This window comes from Furipterus horrens, unplaced genomic scaffold (genome assembly GCF_987537825.1).
Source record: "Furipterus horrens unplaced genomic scaffold, mFurHor1.1.pri manual_scaffold_5, whole genome shotgun sequence".
In the NCBI taxonomy this organism is placed as follows: domain Eukaryota; kingdom Metazoa; phylum Chordata; class Mammalia; order Chiroptera; family Furipteridae; genus Furipterus; species Furipterus horrens.
This window is the reverse complement of record NW_028327175.1, coordinates 130252714-130273515: the sequence shown is the minus strand read 5'-3', so window position 1 is coordinate 130273515 and position 20802 is coordinate 130252714. Positions and strand designations below refer to the sequence as shown.

The 20802-nt window shown below is 37.3% G+C and overlaps 1 protein-coding gene across 2 annotated transcripts in view; it reads left to right on the top strand.

The window, feature by feature from the left end:
* Positions 1 to 20802, top strand: part of ZNF25 (zinc finger protein 25) — a 37645-nt gene that overhangs the window by 3630 nt on the left and 13213 nt on the right. For both annotated transcript variants that reach the window (XM_090277815.1, XM_090277814.1), the window contains exons 3-4: positions 18299 to 18425; positions 18721 to 18816. In XM_090277815.1, the coding sequence (XP_090133941.1) occupies positions 18299 to 18425; positions 18721 to 18816 (223 nt within the window). The remainder of the gene's footprint in view (positions 1 to 18298; positions 18426 to 18720; positions 18817 to 20802) is intronic.

Sequence of the window (20802 nt, the reverse complement as noted above, 5' to 3'; positions counted from 1 at the left end):
TAAAAACAAAATAGTGTATTTGGCAATTAATTAAATGTCCAGCCATTTGTAAGCACTTGACATAGTCTGTTTTACATAATCATCAAAGCCACCTTTCGAAGTGTTATTATTACCATATCATAAATTTTCACTGTGGAAATTATCTGTTAATAATTAAAAACCATAGCCTTTAGACATGTTGGTAGAGAGAAAGAGACTAGAAGGAAGGAGAAATGAAGTAGGAGGAAGCTAAAAAATTTAACCTATTCTACAGCTATACGTCAATCTTGAACATATTACTACTATCTGTTATGTGAAATTCTCCACATCCAGAATTCATTCAGGGATGACACATGTTGTTTTCTCTACCATATGCTCTATAATTAACTGCTGAATGGTCAGTCTGGGATAGCAGAAATGACTAGTGAGCCTGTTTGTTTTTTGAAGTAATTTTGCATGCAATTGTCACTGCCAACTCTTGTAGAAGTTTATTTTATGCGGATAGTAGAATTTTTTGTTTGTTCATAGTAATTTTGACCAGATTAGAAGATCTCTTTTTTTATTTCTTTTTGCATTTCTCACGCCCATTGACATACATTTCTCCTATTTGAAAACAGCCTTTATAGTTTTGGTTTTCATTCTCTGTGCTTGTTTCTTTTAGTGAAGGTCTGCTGGTGGAAAATTCTCAGTTTTGTTTATCTGAAATGTTCATGAATTTTTGCATTGTGTATAGAATTCTTGGTTGAAAATTCTTCTTTTTTTGTTTTCAATTTTTATTTCTGTTCTTTATTTTTTTTATTCTTGTTCTATTACAGTTGTCCCATTTTTCCCTGTTGCTCTCCCCTGCCCCACCCAAGTACCCCGACCACAGTCAATCCCTGCCATGTTGTCCATGTTCATTGGTCATTTATGCTAGTTCCTTGACTAGACCCTTTTCCTTCTTTCCCCCCCATCTCTTACTCCCCCATCCCCTCTGATCACTGTCAGTTTGTTCCTTGTTTCCATGCCTCTGGTTCAGTTTTTACTTTTTTGTTTGTTTTGTTCATTAGGTTCCTGTATTAGGTGAGCTCGTATAGTATTTGTCTTTCACCCCAAGGCTTATTTCACTAAGCATATTACTCTCCGGTTACAACCATGCTGTCAGGAGAGGAAGGAGTTTCTTTTTTCTTTCTACTGCATAGTATTCCATCGTGTAAATGTACCACGGTTTTTTATTGTTTATTTTTGGATCACATTTTTATTTTTATTTATTTATTTTTTTATTAATTTTTATTATTATCGTTTTTCTATTACAATTATCCCACTTTTTCCCTCATTGCTATCCCCTACCCATCCTGCCCCTTCTCTCACAGTCCGTCCCGACCCCGATGTCCATGTTCATGGCTTATTCATATTAGTTCCTTTGCTAAACCCTTCCCCTACTTACCCACTTCCTTTCCTCCCCCTCCCCCCCTCCCACCTGATAACTGTTACTCTGTTCCTTATTCAATTCTGTTTATTTGTTTGTGTTGTTCATTAGTCTCCTGTATTGGATGATAGCATATGGTATTTTTCTTTCATTGCCTGGCTTATTTCACTAAGCATAATTCTCTCTAGTTCCATCCATGTTGTCACAAATGGCAGGAGTTCCTTCTTTCTTTCTGCTGCATAGTATTCCATTGTATAAATGTACCACAGTTTCTTAATCCACTCACCCACTGATGGGCACTTAGGCTGTTTCCAACACTTGGCTGTTGTAAATAATGCTGCTATGAACATAGGGGTGCATAAGTTCTTTTGAATTGGTGTTTCAGAATTCTTCAGGTATAATCCTGGCAGTGAAATTGCTGGATCAAAAGGCAGTTCCATTTTTAGTTTTTTGAGGAAATTCCATAATGTTTTCCACAGTGACATGCCCAGTCTGCATTCCCACCAACAGTGAACTAGGGTTTTCTCTTCTTCAAATCCTCACCAGCAATTGTTGTTTATTGATTGTTAATGATGGCCATTTTGACCATCATTTAATTTTCATCTCTAATGGTTATTGATGTTGAGCATCTTTTCATATGCCTATGGGTCCTTTTATGTCCTTGTTGGAGATGTGTCTGTTCAGGTTCTTTGCCCATTTTTTAATTGGATTGACTCTTACTGGTGTTGACTCATATAAGTTCTTTATATATTTTGGAGATAAAACCCTTGTCCAAGGTATCATCGGCAAATATGTTTTCCCATTCGGTTGGTTCCCTTTTCATTTTGCATATATTTTCTTCAGCTGAGCAGAAACTTTTCAGTTTGATGTAGTTCCATTTATTTATTCTTTCCTTTATATCCCTTGCCTCAGAGATATATCAGTGGAAAATACTGCTGCGTGGGATATCTAAAATCTTATTGCCTGTTTTCCTCTAGAACTTTGATGATATCACAGCTCTTGAGTTTATTCTGGTGTATGATGTAAATTAGTGGTCTAGTTTCATTTTTTTTGCATGTCCCTGTCCAGTTCTCCCAACACCATATGTTGAAGAGGCTGATTTTACTCCATTTTTTGCTCCTTCCCCCTTTGTCAAATACCAATTGACCATAGAGACCAGGATTTACTTCTGGGCTCTCTATTCTGTTCCATTGGTCTATATGTCTGTTCTTATGCCAGTACCACACGGTTTTGATTACAGTGGCCTTGTAATATAGTTTGATATCAGGTGTTGTGACTCCTCCTATTTTGTTGTTCTTTCTCAAGATTGCTGACGCTATTAAGGGTCTTTTTGGTTCCATATAAATTTTTGAAATATTTGTTCTAGATCTGTGAAATATGTCATTGATATTTTAACAAGTATTGCATTGAATCTATAAATCACTTTGGGTAGTATGGATGTTTTAATGGTGTTGATTCTTCCCATCCATGAACATGGTACATGCTTCCATTTATTTGTGTCTTCTTTTCTTCAGTGTTCTGTAGTTTTCTGAGTACAGGTCTTTACCTCCTTGGTTAAGTTTACTCCTAAGTACTTTATTTATGTTGTTGCTGTAATAAATGAGATTTTTTTTCTAGTTTCTATCTCTGACATTTAATTATTCATCATTGTTGGTATACACAAACTCCTTCTATTTCTTTCTTTTTTTAAAAAAAGAAAGAGGAACATCAATGTCAGTTTCCTCTCACCTGCTCCTACCAGGATCCTGACCTGCAGGGAGGCATGCGTCCTGACTGGGAATTGAACTGGTGACCCATTGGTTCACAGGCCAGCACTCAATCCAATGAGCCACACCATCCAGGGCAGCCTTTATTTCTGAATATTGACTTTGTACCCCACTATTTAGCCAAACTCATTTATTAGGTAGAGTAGTTTTTTCGAGGAGTCTGTAGGGTTTTTTATGTATATTATCATGTCATCTGCAAATAATGACAACTTTACTTCCTCCTTTCCAATTTGGATGACTTTTATTTCACTTTCTTGCCTGATCGCTGTGGCTAGAACTTCCAGTACTATGTTGAACAGAAGTTGAGAGAGTGGACATCCTTGTCTTGTTCCTGATTTTAGGGGGAAAGCTTTGTTTTTGCCTGTTGAGTAGATGTTGACTGCAGGTTTCTTGTATGTGGCCCTTATTATCTTGAGGTATGCTCCCTGTATTCCCACTTTGCTGAGTCTTATCATAAATGGGAGCTGTAGTTTATCAAATACCTCTCCAGCATATATTGATATGACCATGTGATTTTTGTCTTTCATTTTGTTTATGTGGTGTATTACATATATTAATTTGCAAATATTAAACCATCCTTGCATCCTTGGCATGAATCCCACTTGATCATGGTGTATGATCTTTTTAATGTGTTGCTGAATCCAGTCTGCCAATATTTTGTTGAGGATTTTAACATCTATGTTCATTGGTGATATTGGCCTATAGTTTTCTTTCTTGTGTCTTGACCTGGTTTTGGAATTAGGATAATACTGGCCTCATAGAAAGAATTTCAGAGTCTTTCCTCTTCTTCAGTGTTTTGGAATAGTTTGAGAATGTTGGGAATCAGTTCTTTCCTAAATGTTTTGTAATATTCACCTGTGAAGCCATCTGGTCTAGGGCTTTTGTGTGCCGGGAGTTTTTTCATTACTGCTTCAAGTTCAATAATTGTTATTACTTGACAGGTCTTTAAAACATTGAAAAGCATTCACTGTCTTCTACTACTTATGCTATTAAAAATTCACCTGTTGATTTTTCAGACCATTGAAGTAAATGTATCTGTTTTGTAGTAGCAGCTTTTAAAATACCTTTACTCTAATATGTTTATGTATGGATTTCTCTTTATACTAATGAGATTTATTGTATTTCCTTTGGGTTGAGCATTTGAATCTTCTGAGTATAATATTGTGTCTTCTTTACTGAATTTTAAACTTTACTTTTTGTGTGTGTTATTTTGTTTAGTGGTTATTCTGAAGATTACAATATATGCCATTAATTTATCATGGTTCTTCAAAATTATACTGATTCATAAATAATGTAATAAACTTTTATCACTATAATTATATTTTCACCCTTTCCATTCTTGTGGTCCTTGTTTTATGTCTCACTACTACATATTTTAACCCTAAAATTTATTTTTGTTTCAAACAATTATTAGACTTTTAAAACATTTAATTATGAATATATATGTGTGTGTAAATAAACTAGTCTTTTATGTTATATCTGTTTTGGTGCTCCTTATTCCTTTTTACACACCTGAGATTTTCTCTAGATTTTCCCTCTAGGCTGAGAAACTTATAATTTCATGTAGGTTGGGGCTGATGGTGGCAAATTCATTTGCCTTGCCTTCTGAAAATGTCTTTACTGCACCATGACTTTTGCAGGGTATTTTACTAGATGGAAAATGCTGTATCACGTTTTCTTTGTTTTACATTTTTAGGATATCTCTGTTTTCTGACTTCTGTTGTTTCTGATGAGAAGCCAATCTTCATCTTATTGTTATTCACCTGAACATAATGTGTCTTTTCTTCTGGTTGTGATTAAGATTTTTATTTAATCTTTAGTTTTCCACAGTTATACCATGATATATATACAGCTATGGTTTGTTTTGCATATATCCCTCTTAAAGAATGATAAAGATTTGTGGGTTGTTGCCTTTTATCATTTTGGAAAATTCTTGGACATCCTTTATGTATTTTCTTTGCCCCATCCCCTTTTTTTTCTTTATAAAATTCCAATTACCCAAACATTGGACTATGTACATACTGTCCCATATATCTCAGGTGCTCTATAAGTTTGGCAGGGCTTTTATTGCCCTTTAGTTTGCATGTTTCTATTGGCCTTTAAAAAAAAAAACAACTTTCTAGCTTCCTTCTTCTGCTCTCTAAATTGCCTTAACTCATTAGCACATAAAATTCACTTCTGATATTTTAACTTTTAATTTTAAAAGTTCCTGTTTTTTTCTTTATTTTCTGAAACTTCCCCATTTTTTCATTTATATTGTCTATTTTTACTAGATTATTTATTATTTTCATAGTTACTTTAAAGTCTTCACCTGCTAATTCCAATATCTGGGTTATCTTTTGGTCTGCTTCAATAGGCTTTTTTCTTTAATGAGTCAAAACTTTCTGCTTCTTTGCATGCCCTTAATTCTTTATTATGTGCTGGACATGTGTAAAAGTACAGTAGAGATTAAAATAAATATTCCTCAAAAAAAAGGTACATCCTTTCTTCTCTCTGGTTGCTAAACCAGTCTAATATGTATATAGTTCAGCTGGCCCTGGGCTTTAGTTAGAGTAAGTTCGTGACTGGCTTCAAATATACTTTGATGACAGGATCCAGACTTTCCCTTCAGCAGAAATTGGGATCTGAGTACCACCAAGGCTCTATTGATATGGTTTGTAGCCTAGCTAGTGTACTCGTCACGACCCAGCGACCGGCGGCAATCCGCAACCTTTTTCGCTGCGCTGTGGCCCTTTGTCGTCACAACCCAGCGACCGGCGCCGTTCCGCAACCTATTTCGCAGCACTGTGGCGCTTTGTGTGGGGGCGGGGGTCCAAGATGGATTCACACAGTTATTCCGCTAGGAGACCGAGATCCGTCCTCCCGCCCTCTGGGCCTCACTGTTCAAGGCGATGTGGTGGCTGCTTTCCCCAGCATTGGGGTTGCAAGCTGCCGGGGGTTTGACTGCAGCCGGGATTGTTCTCCCTGCCGCTGGGATTGTTCTCCCTGCTGCTGGGATTGTTCTCCCTGCCGCTGGGATTGTTCTCCCTGCTGCTGGGATTGTTCTCCCTGCCGCTGTCCCTGGTGCCACCGCAAACAGCTCCGCCCCCTTTCGCTCTTCCTACCTGCCCAAAGGGCGCCGCTGGTTTATAACTTCATACGTTGGGCTTCCGTGTAGTTTTATTTTCTGGAATTTCTAGTTATCTTTTGTTTTGAAGTAGTTGTATTCCTCTCTAGTTGTAGAGGGAGACTGAGCGTGTCCGTCTAAGCCTCCATCTTGGCTGGAAGTCCTGCCCTGAAAATTCTAAGCAGAAGTGTTGGACTCATTCTATGAGTTTCCCCCCCTTTTTTTTAAGACCTTGATTCCTCAAATTCTAGTGCCTGTGTTAATAGTTGATTCTTTTGTTTAGCTTTTTTAGTGTGTTTTGGAGGTTTTGTTTTCTGCGTTTATTTTTAATTGTGGTAAAATACACATAACAAAATTTACCACATAAGCCATTTTTAAGTGTATAGTACTGTGGCATTAAGTATATTCACATTGTTATGCAGCCATCACCACCGTCCACCTCCAGAACTATTTTCATCATCCCAAAGTGAAACTCTGCACCCATTAAACATTAATTTCCTATTCCCTTCTTCCTAAATCCCCTGGGAACGACTATTCTACTTTCAGTCTCTATGAATTTGACTACTCTAGGTACTTCATATAAGTGGAATTATGCAGTATTCATTTTAGTTATACTGGCATGTTTCACTCTGCAGTGATCAAAGTTTATCCATGTCCTGGCATTTGATAGGATTTCCCTCCTTTTAAAGCCTGAATAATATTATATTGTTAATATATACCACATTTTATTTTTCCATTCATCTGTTGCTGGACATTTGGGTTGCTTGCCCCTTGTGGCTCTTGTGAATAATGCTGCTGTGAACACTGGTGTACAGATATCTGTTTGAGTCCCTGCTTTAAATTATTTGGGATATATTAACTAGGTATGAAATTGTGGAATCATATGGTTATTCTATGTTTAATCTTTTGAGGAATTATTGTACTGTTTTCTGTAGTGGCAGCACCATTTTACATTTTCTCCAACAGTGCACGAGGGTTCCAATTTCTCCACATCCTTGCCAATAACTGATTTTTTTGTTTTGTTTTTTTTTGCAAATAGTCATTCTAATGCCATGTATTTTTGTTTATTTTTAAAACTTACAGAAAAATTTACTCTGTGTGTACATTTCAATGAGTTTTGACATGTGCATAAAGGCATGTAATCATCACCAAGATATACAAGTTTCATCACCTCAAAATTCCCTTTGTTCCCCCACCACTAATTTCTATATTTGTTCTTCACCCCTATAATTTTGCTTGATCAAGATGGATGTATCAAACTTGATCTTTTTTATTGCTAAATAGTATTCAATTATATGTAAGTACCTACTTATTTATCCATTCACCTTTTGAAAAACATTTAGGTTGTTTTTGGTTTCTTGTAAATTATAAAAAGAGCTGTTAAAATATTTGCATTCAAAATTTTAAATACAGATTTTCATGTGTTTTTTTGGGAAAATACCTTGGTGTGTGCTTGCTGGGTAATATTGTAAGTATTATGATTAACTTTGTAAGAAACTGCCAAACTGTTTTCTAGAGTAACTGAACTATTTTTGTATTCCTAAAGCAGTGTATCTGAGTTCCACTTTGCTTCACATTCTTGTGAGCACTTGGTATTGTCATTTTTTTAAAAGTCATGCTGATAAGTGAGTAATGGTATGACAGTATGGTTTTAAGTTGAATATTCCTAATGATGAATGACAATGAAAATATTTTATGTGCTTATTTGTTATCCATATATCTTCTTTTGTGAATGTTCAGCTCTTCTTCATTTTTCAGTTGGCTTGTTTTCTTATTGAATTTTGAGAGCTTTTTGTATGTTCTGGATACGAGTACTTTGTCATACAGGGTGGGGCAGAAGTAGGTTTACATGAAACAGAATTTATTCTTGTATTATTTATTAACAATTGTATTATTTCTCTTGAACAACTGTACATTTACTTTTATCCCACCCTGTATTTTTAATTTTTATATATTTTTCTCACTGTGTTGCTACTCTTTTGACTCAGCTGTCTTTCACACAGCAAGTATTGATGAACTCCCAATTTTTCTTTTTTTACTTTCTTTTGATGTCATGTCTAAAGAGTCTTGCTTAACTCAAGCTCACAAAGACTTCTTCTATGTTTTAAAATATTCTGTAATGGGAAACCTACTGCACTGTTGGTGGGAATGCAGACTGGTGCAGCCACTGTGGAAAAAAAGTATGGAATTTCCTCAAAAAACTAAAAATGGAACTGCCTTTTGAACCAGCGATTCCACTGCTAGGATTATACCTGAAAAATCCTAAAACCCTAATTCAAAAGAACTTATGCACCCCTATGTTCATAGCAGCACTGTTTACAATAGCTAAGTGCTGGAAACAGCCTAAGTGTCCATCTGTAGATGAGTGGATTAAAAAACTGTTGTACATTTACACAATGGAATACTATCGTCGTCGTCGGCAGCCGTCCGTCTCGAGAGACGATGGTGTAGCTTCTTAAGAGTCTATCTGCACCGCCGAGAATGGTTGTGCAGTCCGCTGAAGCTACAGAGCCTTGAGAGACGATGGTGTAGCTTCTTAAGAGTCTATCTGCACCGCCGAGAATGGCTGTGCAGTCCGACTCGGGAGTGACACGGTATCTGTCTCCTCCCGTGTTGAATCGACATCTTGCCATGACGCTGGAGTGTCCTCTAGGGTGGGGCCACTGCCATCCCTCTTCTCAGCAGAGCTTTTATTGAGTAGGCTACATACAGAAATGCATGACTCGAGGAGGCAGCTCCCCTCCCAACTATCATTATGAAGGACAAAGAGAAATATAAATCAACATATAGTGATAAGCTGTTCAGACTTTCAGGGCCAGATACATTGCAAATGTTTAGACTATATTCCAGAATTAAACATTTTGTTGATACAGATCTGGACAAACACAAATCAGAGAAGGCTTTTTAAGCTTCAAAGGGTACATTGCATTCCTATTCCTCTCCCCGGAGTGTGGGACATTAGTGTGGCCATAGGATCCTGTCTACCAGCTGTCTTTAAAATTTACAGGCCCGAGTTTCAGTCCCAGCTTATGCAACAGTTACCGTTCCTATAGCACACAAAATGGTCTCCCACATTTATCTATTCTGGATATTTCATATAAGTTAAACTAAATAATATGTGACCTTTCCTGTGTGACTTCTTTTAATTAGCAAATGTTTTCCCAGTTCATCCTCCTTGTATCATGTATCAATTACTTCTTTCATTTTTATGGTTAAATAATATTTCATTGTATGTATATATGAGGTCTGTCTGGAAATTTTTCATCCATTGTTAATATAACGAGAATGGTTTGTGCAACATCAGTGTAACCTGGAAGCCAAGGAGAGTGGACTGGAAGCACATATGTGAATAATGATTGACGGCCTTGATTCCCATGACTCCCCTTACCCCACCCATCTGCAGCTGTCTGAGAGTTTCCTGTGATCACAGAATGTGCCAAACTGAACCAATTTCAGCCCTGATCAGCCAGCTGCAAGATAAACAACTAGATTCAACAGTGCCTTTTTTCTTCCTCCTATAAAATAACCCCCTCCTTCCCTAGGAGCCCAGAGTCGGAGCCATTCACGTCGTGGCTTCCTCCTTGCGTGCTAATTCCCTCAATAAACTTCTTTTTTTCTGCTTGCGGCATCTTCTTTTGTTTGTTTGTTTGTTTTTCAATTACTGTTGTTCCATTTTTCCCCCCATAGCTCCCCCACACCCAGCCCACCCCTTTCTCCCACAATCATATCCCCCCTTGTTGTACATGTCCATGAGTCATTTATACTTGTTCTTTGACTAAACCCTTCCCTTACTTATCCCCCTTCTCTCCATCCCTCCTTCCCCCTAATAACTGTTATTCTGTTCCTTGTTCTATTTAGTTCATTTGTTTGTGTTGTTCCTTAGTCTCCTGTATTAGGTGATATCATATGGTATTTTTCTTTCTTTGCCTGGCTTATTTCACTAAGCATAATTCTCTCTAGTTCCATCCGTGATGTTGCAAATGGCAGGAGTTCCTTCTCTCTCTCTGCTACATAGTATTCCATTGCGTAGATGTACCACAGTTTTTCGATCCACTCATCTACAGATGGGCACTTAGGCTGTTTCCAGCACTTGGCTACTGTAAACAGTGCTGCTATGAACATAGGGGTGCATAAGTTTTTTTATTTGGGGTTTTAGGATTTTTTCGGGTATAATCCTAGCAGTGGAATCGCTGGTTCAAAAAGCAGTTCCATTTTTAGTTTTTTGAGGAAATTCCATACTGTTTTCCATAGTGGCTGCACCAGTCTGCATTCCCACCAACAGTGCAATAGGGTTCCCATTTCTCCACATCCTTACCAGCACTTGTTGTTTGTTGATTTGTTGATGATGGCTATTCTGACAGGTGTAAAGTGGCATCTCATTGTGGTTTTTATTTGCATCTCTCTGATAGCTAGTGATGTTGAGCATTTTTTCATTGTCTATGGACCTTCTGTATGTCCTCTTTGGAGAAGTGTTTGTTCAGGTCTTTTGCCCATTTTTAATTGGGTTGTTTATTTTCTTGATGTTGAGTCATATAAGTTCTTTATATGTTTTGAAGGTCTGTCCCATGTCTGAGGTATCATTGGCAAATATGTTTTCCCATATGGTTGGTTTCCTTTTCATCTTGTTGATGTTTTCTGTTGCTGAGCAGAAACTCTGTAGTGTGATGTAGTCCCATTTGTTTATTTTTTCCTTTATTTCTCTTGCCTTAGGAGAAGTATCAGTGAAAATATTGCTACGTGGGATATCTGAAATTTCCCTGCCTATGTTTTCCTCTAGGACTTTTATGGTACCACGGCTTACATTTAAGTCTTTGATACATCTTGAGTTTATTCTCGTGTGTGGTATAAGTTGGTGGTCTAGTTTCATTTTTTTACACGTCCCTGTCCAGTTCTCCCAACACCATTAGTTGAAGAGGTTCTTTTTACTCCATTTTATGTTCCTTTCCCCTTTGTCAAATATTAGTTGACCATATAGGCCTGATTTTATTTCTGGGCTTTCTATTCTGTTCCATTGGTCTATATGTCTGTTCTTATGCCAGTACCAGAATGTTTTAATTACTGTGGCCTTGTAGTATAGTTTGGTATCAGGTATTGTGATTCCTCCTACTGTGTTCTTCTTCCTCAAGATTGCTGAAGCTATTCAAGGTCTTTTTTGGTTCCATATAAATTTTTGAAGTATTTGTTCTAGGTCTGTGAAATAAGTCATTGGTATTTTAATAGGGATTGCATTGAATCTATAAATTGCTTTGGTTAGTATGAACATTTTAATGGTGTTAATTCCTCCCATCCATGAACATGGTATATGTTTCCATTTATTTGTATCTTCCTTAATTTCTTTCTTCATTGTTATGTAGTTTTCTCAGCATAGGTCTTTTACCTCCTTGGTTAAGTTTATCCCTAGGTTCTTTATTTTTCTTGTTGCTATGGGATTTTTCTTTTAGTTTCTATCTCTGATGTTTTATTGTTGGTGTACAGAAATGCCTTCAATTTCTGAATATTGACTTTGTATCCTGCTATTTTACCAAATTCACTTATTATATCGAGTAGTCTTTTAGTGGAGTTTATAGGGTTTTCTATGTATACTATCGTGTCATCTGCATATAATGATAGTTTTACTTCTTCTTTGGATGCCTTTTATTTCTTTTTCTTGTCTGATTGCTGTGGCTAGAACTTCCAACACTATGATGAATAGGAGCGAAGAGAGTGGACATCCTTGTCTTGTTCCTGTCCTCAGGAGGAATGCTTTCAGTTTTTGTCCATTGAGTATGATGTTGGCTTCAGGTTTCTCATATATGGCCTTTATTATGTTGAGGTATGCTCCCTCTATTCCCATTATGCTGAGTGTTTTCATCATAAATGGGTGTTGTATTTTGTCAAATGCTTTTTCTGCATCTACTTATATTATCATTTGGTTTTTTTCTTTCATTTTGTTTATGTGGTGTATTATGTTTATTGATTTGCAAATAATAAATCGTCCTTGCATCCCTGGGATGAATCCCACTTGATCGTGGTGTATAATTTTTCTAATATGTTTTTGGATCCAGTTCGCCAATATTTTCTTGAGGATTTTAGCATCTATGTTCATCAGCGATATTAGCCTGTAGTTTTCTTTCTTTGACCTGGTTTTGGAATTAGGGTAATCCTGACTTCATAGAATGAGATTGGGAATTTTCTCTCTTCTTGCATTTTTTGGAATAGTTTGAGAAGGATAGGAGTTATATCTTTCCTAAATGTTTTGTAAATTTCACCTGTGAAGCCACCCGGTTAAGGGCTTTTGTATGCTGGGAGTTTTTTGATTACTGATTCAATTTCACTGGTTGTATTTGGTCTCTTCTGGCTTTCTGCTTCTTCTTGATTCAGTTTTGTAAGAGTATATGTTCCAGAAATTTTTTCATTTCATCTAGGCTGTCACATTTCTTGCCATACAGTTGTTTGTAGTAATTTCTTACAATCCTTTGTATTTCTCTAGTATCGGTTGTGATTTCTACTCTTTCATTTCTGATTTTGTTTATTTGGGTCCTCTCTCTCTTTTTCTTGATGAGCCTGGTTAAAGGCTTGTCGATTTTGTTTATTTTTTCAAAGAACCAGCTTCTACTTTTGTTGATCTTTTGAATTGTTTGTTTGGTCTCTGTGTCATTTAATTCTGCTCTGATCTTGATGATTTCCTCCTTCTACTCGCTCTGGACTTTGCTTGTTGTTGTTCCTCTAGTTCTTGTAGCTGTAGGGTTAAATTTTTTATTTGAGATTCTTCTATCCTTTTTAGGTAGGCATGTATTGCTATGAACTTACCTCTCAGGACTGCTTTCGCTGTATCCCATACGTTTTGGGTTGTTGTGTGTTCATTATCATTTTTTTCCAGAAACTTTTTGATTTCTTCCTTGATGTCTTTGTTAACCCATTCATTATTTAATAACATATGATTCGTACTCTATGAGTTTAAATGTTTTTAGTTTTTTCCTTGAAGTTGATTTCCAATTTTAAGCCATTGTGATCTGAGTAGATGCTTGATAGAATTTCAATTTTCTTTAATTTGTTTAGGCTTGTTTTGTGTCCTACCATGTGGTCTATCTTTGAAAATGTTCCATGTGCACTTGAAAAGAATGTATATTTTGCTTCCTTGGGGTGAAAAGTTCTATATATATATCAACTAAATCCATTTTATCTAGAGTATTGTTCAATACCTCAATATCCTTGGTGTTTCTTTGCTTCAAAGATCTGTCCATTGTTTACAGTGGTTTGTTAAAGTCCCCTTCTATGAGTGTGTTGTTTATATCCTTCCTGAAGTCTTTCAAAGTTATTCTTACATATTTGGGTACTTATATGTTGGGTGCATATATGTTTATAAGGGTTACATCTTGTTGATGGATTTTTCCTTTAAGTTTTATGTAATGTCCTTCTTTGTCTCTCTTTATGTCCTTTGCTGTTAAATCTGTTTTGACTGATATATGTATTGCTACCCTAGCTTTTTTTTTAATGTCCATTTGCTTGGAATACTTTTTTCTATCCCTTCACTTTCAGTCTGTGTACATCTTTTGTTTTGAGGTGTGTCTCTTGTAGACAGCATATATGTCAGGCATGTTTTCGTATCCATTTCACTACCCTATGTCTTTTAATTGGAGCATTTAATCCATTTACATTTAAGATTATTATTGACAAGTATTTATTCATTTCCATTTGTGCTTTTGTTCCTCTCCTTCCCTTTTTATTTTTTTCTTCTTTTTCTTAAAGCATTCCCTTTAGCATCTCTTGCAATGCTGGTTTGGTGGAGATGTATTCTTTTAGTCTTCCCTTGTCTGAGAAACTCCTTATTTCACCTTCTATTTTGAATGAGAGCCTTGCTGGGTACAGCATTCTTGGTTGTAGGCCTTTGTTTTTTATTGTTTGAAATATTTTTTGCCCTGCCTTTCTGGCTTGTAGTGTTTCTGTTTGGAAGTCAGTTGATAGCCTTATCGAAGCTCCCTTTTATGTTACTTGCTGTTTTTTTCTTGCTGCTTTTAGGATTCTCTCTTTGTCTTTGAATGTTGCCATTTTAATTATGATGTGCCTTGAAGTGGGCCTTTTTTGGGTTCATCTTCATTGGGACCCTCTGTGCTTCCTGGATTTGCCTGACTTTTTCTCACCAGGTTAGGAAAATTTTCTGTCATTACTTTTTTAATCATGTTTTCTATCCCTTGCTTCTCTTCTTCTCCTTATTTTATGCTTATGATTCAACTGTTGTTTTGTCTCATGTTGTCCTGCAGTTCTCTTAAAGTCTCTTCACTCTTTTTAATTCTTTTTTCATTTTGTTGTATTGTCTGGGAATTTTTTTCTACATTGTCCTGTAACTCACTGATCTGATCTTCTTCTTTGTTTAGCCTGCTTTTGATTGATTCTACTGTGTTCTTCAATTCAGAGATTGTATTCTTCATTTCTTCATGGTTCTTATTAATAGTTCCTATGTTCTTTTTTTATGGTGATATAGTTCTCTGTAAGTTCCTTGCAGCTTCCCTGTAATTCTTTGTCGTTTCCTTGGAGTTTTGGTAATTTCCATGGAGTTTGTCATAGTTTTCTTTGAGGTTGTCAAGGTAATTGAGCTTCATAATAACCATTTTTTTTCAATTTCATGTCTGATAGTTGGCTTATGTTTATTCCATCTATCTCTTTTTCTAGGGATACCTATTTTTCTTTCATTGGGAGGTTGTTTCTGTGTCTCCCCATGTTGAATTCTTCCTGTTTGTTTTTGTTTATTACATTTGTCTGCTTTGATTCCCCACTTTTGTGATATGAGATTCTTTATAGGAGACATGGGGGATTCAGTGGTGCAGTCTCTTTGATCTGAGCCTAATGCTCTTGTGTTACCCTTTATGTTGTTTCTTTAAGCTGTCTGGTTGTATTTCAGTTCCTCTTTGGTGGGTCCTTCTGGCTAGTTGGTTGAGAATCACTCTGCCCACCTTGTCTTGAGTTCTTTTGTGGGGGTGCTGTTAAAACATAATCACACAACGCAGGCAAGAACCCACACCCTCCAAAATATCCCCCAACCACAATCCCACTATCGGCAGCAAATGAGCCCATATTAATATAAAAGTAGAGAGATTAAGACTCTTATTTTATAAGAGAAACAAATAGGAGTTGTTTGAATTGAAAGAAGGATGATTTTTGAGAGGGAAAGTGATAGAATAATAATATTAGCAAGTAGGGTCAAGGCTATGCAAGACAGCAAGTAATATTTACACTGTATGTTTAAAAAAGAGGGGGGATGTAGAATGAAGTGAGAAAGTGGAAGTGTATAGTATTAGGTTTATATACTAGTTGTATGCTATGTGTTTAGTGTGAAAGGGAGGATAGACAAAACAGACAACCAAACAGACAAACAATTAAAAATTAAAGCACAGGGATATGAGGGATAGAAGGTAGGAAACGGATCATAGAAATAAAAAATAGAAAGAAAGAAAGAGAGAAAGGAAAGAGAGAGAAAGGAAGGAAGGGGAGGGGAGGAAAGAAAAAGAAAAAAGACAGAAAGGGGCAGGAAGAGAGAAAGGGAAAAATAAAAGAATGAAAGGGTTTTTACTCAGGTCCACTTTTAGGCGCAGTCTCCTTTTTTTCTTTTTTTTTTTTCCTCCTGGAACCACCCCTGGTCAAAATTCCATGGGTTTTAAATCTTTTCTGGTTGGTTGGCTGGCTGTGGGGAGATCCAGCTTGATTCTGGGGTTGGTAGTCTTTTATTCGTGGGCCTACAGCCTCTCTGCTGTGAGCCGTGTTTAATTGAGTCTCGTCCTGTGGCACCCTCAGCCCTCCTCAGGCTTGTCTAGCAACGTTTTTCTACTGTTAGGCCAGCGTGCACATGCCAGTAATCTCTACTCTGCCTCCAGTTGTGTCTATTCCTGAGCTACAATATCCACTCGCGTCCCTGTTTATACTCCTGCGCGCCCCACCTGCCAGCCTGTAGTCCCCACCAAGGCTGCAGATCCACTGCAGCTTTCTTGTATGGGCCCCTCTTGTTTCCTCAAAACTGCCCCTTTGTTCGGTAGGGCCCTGGCACGATTGCTCAAAGCGCTGGGGCGTGCACCACCTGCCTGCCTAGGGGTACCCCCCCTAGTCTGCAGTTCTGCCACAGCTTTCCCATGTGGGCCCCTCTCCTTGCCTCAAAACTGTCCCTTTGTTCTGTAGGGCCCTAGCATGCCCTGAGCACAGAGCTTTCAGTCCAGAGTTGCAGCCAAGGAGGTTCCCACCTAGACTTAGTTCACACAGTTTCTCCCAGTCCGGGTTGTTCACTGTTCTCCCATGCCTCCGTCCTTTTCAGCCAAACCCTCTCACTGACTCCCTGTGAGACTTGGCTGGTTAGTGTCCCCCTGGCAGCGGGGAGCCTCCAGGCAGCTCCTGGCTAATGAGCGGGTCAGCAGTTGCCCTCCTTGGGCGCGGTACAGTAGATGCGCAGGGTCCCGGAGGCCCAGCAACTCAGCCTGGAGTGTGCGGCCAAATCCTCCACCCTCCTTCATGCTTCTCCCACACTCCCTTCCCTGTTCACACTGTCCGAAATCTGCACCCACTCAGTCACTCCTCTCACTCCTCTCCATGTTTGCACCTGAAGTCCCTTCGTGATGGGAGCGAGCAGACAACACCACCTCTACTCCACCGCCATCTTTCCCCCGAGAAAAGTAAAACACAGATTTCAATAAACTACTAAATGTATTCAAAAGTAAAGGGAAAAAATTCTCTGGGTCTCAAGGGAAAAAGTCTAAGTCATTTGGCAAGGAAAGAAAATAAAATTGATGCAATAGTTGTTAGAATATATAAAAAAATAAAACTAGTGTAATAGAACAGTGTTTTCAAGAAAAAGAAGTATGAAACAAGAACTCATATCCAGCCAATATGTTTTTTGGGTGAAAATACATTTCAGATCCTATGCGATATAAATAAAGCTATTATCAGAGGAAATTCTATAGCCTTAAATAGTTCTATCAACCAAAATGTAAGAATAAAAATAATTAATATTATGGCTTTATCCATTACCAGACCATATAGACACAGTGTGAGTCACCCTCCCCTTTTTTTCCCAGTAGTTACTGATTTCTGATTTATTACAAAGATGTATTATGCTTCATTCCCCCACTGCTGTTACTTTAATGTAAATGTTTATTGCTAACATATGTCTCTAAAATTTCTAACAATCCTCTGATGTTCCATTTGCCTATTCATTTATAGTTTTCTTCTAAATTACTACTCATATAACTCTAGTGCTTACATTTATGTCTTCAGTGACTCCCTATAATCTGTTTGCATTTATAAAGTGAAAGAGTGAGCATCCCAAAGATATATAAAACAGTCCACATAGTGTGAATAGAATATTGATTCATATTTTTCTTTGATATAAATACAAAAAATAAAACATCAACTTTTAATGAACAGACTGCTAGACGTAAACGTATGCTATATTAAGACATTAACTGTGTATGCAAAATATATTTTAATGTCCCAAATGACAAATTCAGAATTACTCCATTTTTTGTAACCTGACTTGACTATCACATAAGTAATTTGTTTCTACATCATGTTCTCATATTATACTGTCTTATTTGTGGTTCCCTAAACTTGTCATTTTTGATGCATCCATGACTTTGCCAATCGTTTTCTTAATTGTTGATGTTTACATAGAAAGTTTGACCACCTAATAAAATTTAACTTAATAATACAAAATACAAAACAACTGCCTCATTTGTGATCATCTTATGTTCTATTCATTCTTCTGTAATAGCAGCTGCTATGTGTATTGTATTCAGGAATTTACATCTTCACCTCCCTGTCAGAATGTAAGATCTTTGATAACAGGAATAGTTGTTTTCATTCATCTTTGTATCTCCATCAGAAATCCAGGCATCAAATGATATCACAGTAAATATATATCGAACAAATATTTTATCTATGTATAAAGCAGGGTACAGAGTATCAATGTATCTTAAGTTTCCAGAATAAATTCTATAGTTAGCACAATAAGACCCAGTCTACACATGTCTTTTCTATGAAACTATTCTGATTATTTCAGTCTGAACTGAAATGTTACAGGTACCAATAACATTCAAGGATGTTATTGTGGAATTCACCCAAGAGGAGTGGCAATTACTGGACACTGCTCAGAGGACTCTCTACAGGGAAGTGATGCAGGAAAACTACAGTCACCTAGTCTCAGTAGGTAAGAAAAACTCCCCACTCTGGAACTCCCAGTAGTTTGCATTTTCTTTCCCAGTTGTTAAACATATAAGGCACCTATAAGTTTGAATAATATTTCTTTTGTTTCAGGGGTCAAAGTTGATGAATCCATTTCGAGTACCAGAAAAAATATTTGTGTCTCCACCCTCCCAATTGAAAGAATTTCAGTTTGCCAAGCCTAGTGGGACCTTCATTGTTCTGTTCTGAAAACAGTACTTTTTGTTTTTCAGAGTCCCTAAGTTCCAAGCAATTTATATTTTTATTATTTCCATTAATAGGTTATTGTGTGAAAAAGAAAAATGCAGTTTTCAAGTTGAAGCAAGGAAAAGAGCCATGGATATTAGAAGTAGAATTTCCACATCAGAACTACCCTGGTGAGTAAAAACTTATAGCCCTTGTTATTAGTAATGAGTGTGTTGGTGTCTTTCACCTTTTGAAATATTTTAAGGAATATTTTTTAAATGAGGACACTTGATATGCATATGTAAGCAATGTAAATTACACCTCCAATTTTTATTCTCCCCACTGAAATTCCCCTTTATACACAATGTTTTATAGGTTTACCTCTCTTTCCTATATACTAACCTTGGCTTAAACTTTTATTTTGTCTTTTTTCTAGAATTTCCAGTTACTCTCTGCCATCAAAGTATGCAACTATAATTCAAAAGTGTTTATAAGTCTGACTTACACATTTTTTTCAAATGTCATTTTTCTTCTTTTAAATTTTTTTGGTGAGAGCTTTATTGAGATATAATTGACAAACCACACAATTCACCCTTTTAAAGTGTACATACAGTGATTTTCAGTATGTGCAGAGTTGTGCAACTATCATCAGTCAATTTTAGAATTGTTCTATCACCCCAAAAGAGATACCTTTAGCTATCACTTCTAAAGCCTCCTCCAGAGCCCCCCTCCTTTTCCTACCAACCCTATTCACACTTTCTGCATCTACCTATTTGCCTATTCTGGACATTTCACATGAATGGAATCACATAATATGTGATCTTTTATGACTGGTTCCTTCTATTTAGTGTAACATTTTCAAGATTCATCTATGCTCTCATGTATCAAAATTCATTCCTTTTTGTGTGACCAAACAGCATTCCATTACAAGGATATATCACATTTTGTTTATTCATTCATCAATTAGGTTGTTTCTTCATTTTGGCTATTATAAATAATGCTGCTGTGAGCATTCATACATGAGAGTTTTGTGGGCATGTTCTCATTTCTTTTGAGTACATACCCAGGGGTAGAATGGCTGGGTCATATGGCAACTCTATTTAACTTTTTGAGAAACATTTAGACTGTCCAAAGTAGCTGGATCATTCTACACCTCCCCTGCAGTGTATGAGGGTTCCAACTTCTATATATCCTCACTAACAATGGGTATTTTCTTGTTTTTTTTTTTCTTTTTAATTATAGCCATACTAGTGAGTTTGAAGTGGTATGTCATTGTAGTTTCAATCTTCATTTCCCTCATGGTTAATGATGCTGCACATTTTTTCATAACCTTATTAGCCATATGCATAACATCTTTTTTTAAGTTGTTTTTTATAACAGTTGCCCCATTTTTCCCCCATTGCTGTCCCCACCACAGCCATCCACCCCCTTCTATAGTCAATCCCACCCTGTTGTTCATGTTCACGGGTCATTTATATTAGTTTCTTGACTAGACCCTTCCTCTTCCTTCCCCCTTGATCCCCCTCAGTAACCACCCCTGGTCACTATCAGTCTGATCCTTGTTTACATGCCTCTGGTTCTATTTTTCTCATTTGTTTGTTTTGTTCATTAGTTTCCTGTATTAGGTGAGATCATATGCTATTTATCTTTCAAGTCTGGCTTACTTCACTAAGCATAATACTCTCCAGCTCCACCCATGTTGTCACAAAAGGTAGGTAGTATCGTATGCTGCATAGTATCGTCGGCAGCCATCCGTCTCGAGAGACGATGGTGTAGCTTCTCAAGAGTCTATCTGCATCGCCGAGAATGGCTGTGCAATCCGACTCGGGAGTGACACGGTATCTGTCTCCTCCCGTGTTGAATCGACATCTTGCGATGACGCTGGAGTGTCCTCTCCAGTGAAGCTGAAGCTACAGAGCCTGGGCAGGGTGATATGGAGGGTCTGCTGTTGCCCATGCAGCAGACCCCCCCTCTCTTCGCAGCTGAAGGGTCCAAGGGAAAGACGGAGTCAATACAGCTTGGCTTCAGGTGCGCCGCAGGAGTTGCCGGTGTTGACTACAACGTCAAACCGCCTTAGGGACTCCGGCTCCGGATTTTCTGTCGGGGTTTACTCCCCTAGCCTTTCCCCTGAAGAGGTATGTTGCAAGGCAGCGGAGGTTTTTTTGGAGTCAGAGTTT